Consider the following 6,000-nt stretch of genomic DNA (forward strand, 5'->3'; position numbering starts at 1 on the left):
TTCTCAATTGGAATTCAGATGACAATTGAATGTAGCTGCACACAGCTGTGGGTATTGATAGGAACTGAGATCTAAAAAAGTTCTTGCTTACAAACGAGGTGCAGTAACAACTTTTTTTCTGCTCTACTTGAGATAAAGTGCTGTGTGCTTTGTACTTGCAATATTCTTTATGTCCAATACGGCTACACTGCTTCGAATTAACTAAACAGGATCCTTCCCAGCACTGGAATGTTATGGTCTGTACTCTACACTCTCTGGCATGCCTTTAGCCTGTGTCAACTAGCTTTCTTCCCTAACAAGTCCTGGACATGGTGCGGGTGTCAGAACATGGGCCAGGGACCATTCCCGAAAGCAGACTGAATATGATCACACTATATGGCCCCCACATATTGCTTGATATGGCTGAGAAATTTCAATAATGTGGCTATAAAGCATTCCATTCTGGTAGTCTTAAGTGACAGAGAATGGTCATGGGCAAATTTCATTCATGGATAGGAACCGAGCCAATATGTCTTTTGAATAAGAGAAGTTTTGAAAGGATTGTGAGAAGTTTATATGATACACTTAAGTATGTTATCTTGGTAAACTGGGAAGGACTTCTGAGTGTATGCTGCTCATGAAAACCAATGTTAAGTACTATGCTTTAGAAATGGAAGATAAAACGTTCGCAAAAAGAGAGGGGACATACCTGCCAGGTCCTAATGCCACCTAATCCCTGCTAGGAGAGAGGGGTGGTGGAAAAAACATCGTGGCAAATATAAATTGGATAGGAATACACAGTGTGATGCTGGTGTAATACTGGAATGCATGTTACCTCATATAAGAACAAGTAAATTTAAGTATTTCAGGCCAAATCCAGCATGATCAATTTAGGCACCTCTGAAGGCTACCAAACAGTGACTTATACGTGTCTGCTTCTCCCTTGAATCTATAAGGAACTTAGGCACTTAAGAGCAATTTAGGAGGAATGGTTCATATCACTCTTTTTCTCCCCAGGGCAGTGAAAATTTTAAGTCACGTTGTAGCCAGTCTTTAGTGTATCCTGCATTGGTTAACTCTCAAACTGACATGTTCATTTTCAGGCTTCTCAGCTTAAAGAGATGTATATTGTAGATTTCAGAAGAGTGCAATCAAATGGTGAATTTTGGGGGGAAAAACAAACAAACAAACAAAAAAAACCACAAAACCAAAGTGCATGGGGGAAGAAGAAAAGAAGATTGAGAAGAAATGATTGTTGTGTACAAATACATAAGCAATTTTTATAAAAAAAGAAAGGAATCAAATACTGGTATTACTAAGGATAGTACCAAAATTATTAGTTTACAGTGAATTGTGAATAATGTGAATTTGCTACTAGAACATGTATGCAATTAGAATAAGTTGTTGATGGAGAATTTGGAAATATTCTTAGGGAATATGCTCTGTGCGAAGTTTGACATACATCAGGAATAATTTAGGAGTTATTTAACTGGTCTTAATAGAGTACATAATTATAATAACTCTTGCAAAATTAAATATTCCATAATTCTCTGAATATAACGGTAATTTCATGTATTATCTTTAGTGTTTTCAGGTAGAAAATATTGTTATAATAGTACAGAAAGACAAAAATGCTTTCTTCTGCTCACTGTATCTTGTGGGAAAACTGTCTTTGGTATTTTTATGGTACATTATAGAATATAGCTTAGCACTTTCTGTGCTGAATTGTAGTTACTAAAAAGCATTGTTTCTGTAGTAAATAATGGCAACCAGAGATAAATCAAATCTGACATGTACTATGCCACTGGGTTGTTGCTGGCAGTGAAAAAAAAATTGTCAGCATTTAGAACAGAAAATCAAATGCACATAAAAGTATCTTATGTACCACAGAACATTGATGACAAAATCCAGGACTTGATTCAAAAGAAAATCCTTCTCAATCATATGTTTGATGTAAAGCACATGTTGATTAAGGTCAGTGCTTAAACTTAAGCCTATGCTTGAGGATAGTCCTAAACAGAGAGAAATTTTATCTGGTGCTTACATGATCTGGGACTTGGATACTTATCCTTAAGAACTGAAATGCTTTTTTTTTTTCAGAGGATCAGCTAAGTCCAGGTAGAATATAAATCTTGGAGCACTCACTAGCACTAGAGAAACATTATTTCAGTGACTGTCATGATGTGTCAACGTTTGTATCAGGTATCCCACTTGCCATACAAAAAAATTTACCAAGACATGTTCCAAACATCAAAAATATCTTTTAAGTGTGTATTTTCCGATCTTGAAATGAAGCTAACAGAAGTGGCAACATGTGTCAGGCAGAAATTTGGTCAGTAAACTTTTTTCAAAAAAGAGTGATCATCTGTTTAAGTTGTTGATACAGAATTCGACACTACATTCAAATTTGAAAAGTGGCAGTTTTGCATTTAAGTGCAAAGGACAAACCTCTTTCCCCCTTTTCATGGAGTAGGTAACGCTATTTGTCATGTTCACTGGATTATGGTCAGTGCAGTGTCCACCACTGTCAAATTTTGGCTTGGCTGGGAATTGCTGTTTCTTGAACTCATTTAAATGAATATAGACATGGAAATGTATGCACTTAATGCAAGACAAAAGGAAAGGACAATAAATGTGGTTACATTGTTTACTTTATACAAAAGAGAGCTTTTTGGCATAATCATCTTTGTTCCAGAAGTAAAGATGTATTCTCAAAGGAAGGAAAGATTTTAATGGTCTGTGGGGTTTATTTATTTAGTGAAAAGCAAGTCTGTTTCCAGAAAAGATTCAGTGCAACAATTAGAGACTTTTGCATTTTGGCCTACTTTATTTATTCACAGCCTGAAGACTTAATGCTCACTATTTTTTCTTTTGTTTCACATGAAATCTGGCTAATTGTACCCATCAGTCCAAATGCTGTTTGTTTATTTTAGAAACAATATTTATATTTTGGGTTTTGCAGATGCCAGAAAGAACATTTCAGTCATACCAAATTCCATGTCTTTATTAGGGACAAATTCTGCCGTGGTGCAACTTACACGTTCACATGTGGGAGCTTCTCCTGCCTTCCCTATCTTGTCAGATGGCAGAAATGGCCAGACAGAATGTGGCCTCAGTCTTACCTAACTCCCTTGGTGGCCTTCAGGAGTCATCAGACAGATACATAAGCACATGAACAGCGGCCACCAGAGCCAACCGACTCACTGACATTAGGGGAGAGTTGGCCTTTTTTTATTTTTTAAAGTACAAAAGTAAGTATGTTCCATCTTCCTTTTTTCAACTATTTGGTATAATATAGAGTTGCAGCCATATTAATTGTGTAAAATGTAACAGGGGCATCTGGAACGCAAGCTATGTTGTTCAAGTGTGCTCTTCAGAGTACATAGATTTGAAGCACAAAATCTCTCAACTAAAGCCTTGAAAGAAAAGAAAAAAAAGTTCCCCTTAAACTAATTCCTGAGGAAAAGATGTATGAGAAAAATATTATTTTCATATCTGTGTACCAAAGTTTATCAGACTGGATAAGACAATCTCTTTTTATAATGCCATTAGTGGAGTTTTCATTAAATATTATTAGCAATGCTTTAGAAAACATCTTTAAGTAATATCTCATTAAAAAAAAAAAAGACTTTATGGATTGCAAAAGATACTGAATTGACACCTGCAATGACTGGAATACTTTTTTATCCACAGAACATGGGTGGCAGCAGAGTAATCCCCATCCTACATCCCCCAGCCCCAGCCCCAGCCGTGTGTCTCACCCTTTACCTGGATACACCACTACAAAGGGTGAGGGAGCTATGGTAGTTTACTCTGCATTCCCATTCACTTGTTGACCTTTTTCCAAAAATATAGTTGCTGATAACTGAACTAGAGCTCCAGGTTAACTGAAACAGCCAGGTTATTTCATATAGAATACCTGCTACCACTACTTAAATCCTGGTCTCTGTTCAATTGGGCTGAGATAAAACAAGAATGCTGAATTTGCAGTCTGTTGGTTGTCACTAGAATTATCCATTCTTGGCTCTGTCAAGGCTAATGGGACTTGGTGAAGGGCAATATTTCATCTGCTACAGTTAACGTATAGACCGTAAAGCAAACCATAAAAATATAAAGAGAGTTAAAATTAATAATGCAAATTTAAAACCAACATTGCCATAATGTATATGAGGTAATTAACTCCTTTTTGAATTATTGTTCACTACAAGTGAAAGGCATTCCCTGTAAAGCCTGAATAGCTGGGCTATTTCTGAGTGGAATGCAGGAGGTTACAGCCTCCCGTAATCTCTGTATCAGTTGCAGTGTTGCGTGGGGACCACCTGATCTGCATAAACGTGGCATGGTGAGGCACACTTTTTTTTACAGGGTACCCACGAGAAAAAACGTAGTGCATTGAGTGCTTGCATAGAAGCCCATATCTGAAAGCTCATATGAAGACAAATATTACTTGGATATTGTGCTTACTTACAGAATTTGGATCTGAAATAGCAAGATGACAGTTTATGTACTGGCTTTTCCCCCTGTTCTCCTGTTGCATAGCTTTCTTTGATTTAAAAGAGAGTTTTTTAGGTTCAGGTGTCTTCTTTCTCCTAAGTGAAGGGGAAACAGCAATATTTCTGTAACAGCAGCAGCATGCCCGGCATTTTATATTCTTTGGAGATTTTATTATCTAGGGGTTGATTTGGATCTTTAGACTGTTGGCACTTGGGGGAACCCAGCAGTCATTCTGTTATAGCAGATGTAATGCTGTGGAAGTTTATGGAGCTCTTAACTATAGTATAGAGTGCAAGTGACAACAGTTACAAAAGGTATAGGATGTGTCGTCTTTTGCTGCTTTGGTTGCCAGCTGCGGAGGGACGCAGTGGGCCTTCTCTCCATCCTAGTTAGATTAGCTAGCAATACTAAGCAGGGGAAAAATTTTATTCAGAGAGTTTGAAGGTCTTCCAAGTACAGGCAATCCCTTCTAGGGTTTGCCAAAAGAGGAAATGTATATGACTGTATTCATGGTTGCGAAGTGTAGTAGTCTGACATCAAGTTTGGATGCAATAGGATGATTCACAACAGGGTGAAAGGAAGTTTTATTAAAGAGACTTTACAGTATTTTCTGTTCATTTCTGATTCATAAGCTAGAAATAATCATTGCATACTTTATTTTCTCCTTTCTGTTTCTTCTGTTAGTATTTTTCATTTCTTTTTCTGTTCATCTACCACCGATGTCTTTACATGTCTTCTCTCGTCAGTCTACACAGAACTAGCTCACTGTGAACGGGAGGCTTACTAATGTGTACTGAGGAACAAATGAATCTTAATAAACTCATGCTGTTTTTTATTTCCAGTTTTTATTGCAATTCCATATAAATTTTATGCATTGAGCACTCTTACTGTAACACTCAAAATCTTTGTTATGGTCTTTGGGGAAGGATCAATAGTCACTACAGCACAAATCGTGTACCCTAAGAATTTTAATTGGAATACTTGTGATTATTTAATCATCTTGTTCACCTCAAACACTATTAGAATTTATGTACAAATAGTAGAATTACATTAACAGAATTATGAAACTGCTTATTATTAAATCCCTCTTTCTAACTAATACCTGTACTCACATAGACTTGAAGCTTCCCTATGCACTAGTTTGACAGTTTGAAACAGGAGATAAAATAGGGATGAAAGAGAGAGCTGAGATCTCAGAGGAGATATTAGGCACCAGAAATTATGGTGTTCTTGTTCCAGCTCTTACACTGACTCTGATACTTCCATTTCTATAGCACTTGCCATCTCTGGATCTCAAAGTGGATTATAAAGAATAGTGATTTAAACCTTCCTGCACCTCTAGGAGATAGGTAAGCAATATTATTCCCATTTTACAGATGGAGAAGTTGTGATACAGAGAGGCTTAGTGTTTCTTATTAAAGTTTATTTATGACCACACATGCATGCACACACACAGAGCCAGAAACAGATGTCAGAACTTTCATTGCCCTCTGTCTTAAGCTAAGTCCATCCTCCTTTCCATTTAAC

The 6,000-nt window shown here is 36.9% G+C and overlaps 1 protein-coding gene across 2 annotated transcripts in view; it reads left to right on the top strand.

Moving 5' to 3' along the window:
• The window catches only part of PCDH10 (protocadherin 10), a gene marked incomplete at both ends in the record, with an annotated part of 29,218 nt that extends 23,436 nt beyond the window's left edge, over positions 1 to 5,782 (top strand). Inside the window, 2 exons of one of the 2 annotated variants that reach the window (XM_082315509.1) lie at positions 3,673 to 3,768; positions 5,748 to 5,782. In XM_082315509.1, the coding sequence (XP_082171635.1) occupies positions 3,673 to 3,768; positions 5,748 to 5,782 (131 nt within the window). The remainder of the gene's footprint in view (positions 1 to 3,672; positions 3,769 to 5,747) is intronic. The other variant, XM_082315510.1, reaches the window with a different exon arrangement.
• Between the last annotated feature and the right edge of the window lie 218 nt (positions 5,783 to 6,000).

The sequence above is a fragment of the Platalea leucorodia genome (genome assembly GCF_965183815.1).
Source record: "Platalea leucorodia genome assembly, chromosome: 6".
NCBI lineage: Eukaryota > Metazoa > Chordata > Aves > Pelecaniformes > Threskiornithidae > Platalea > Platalea leucorodia.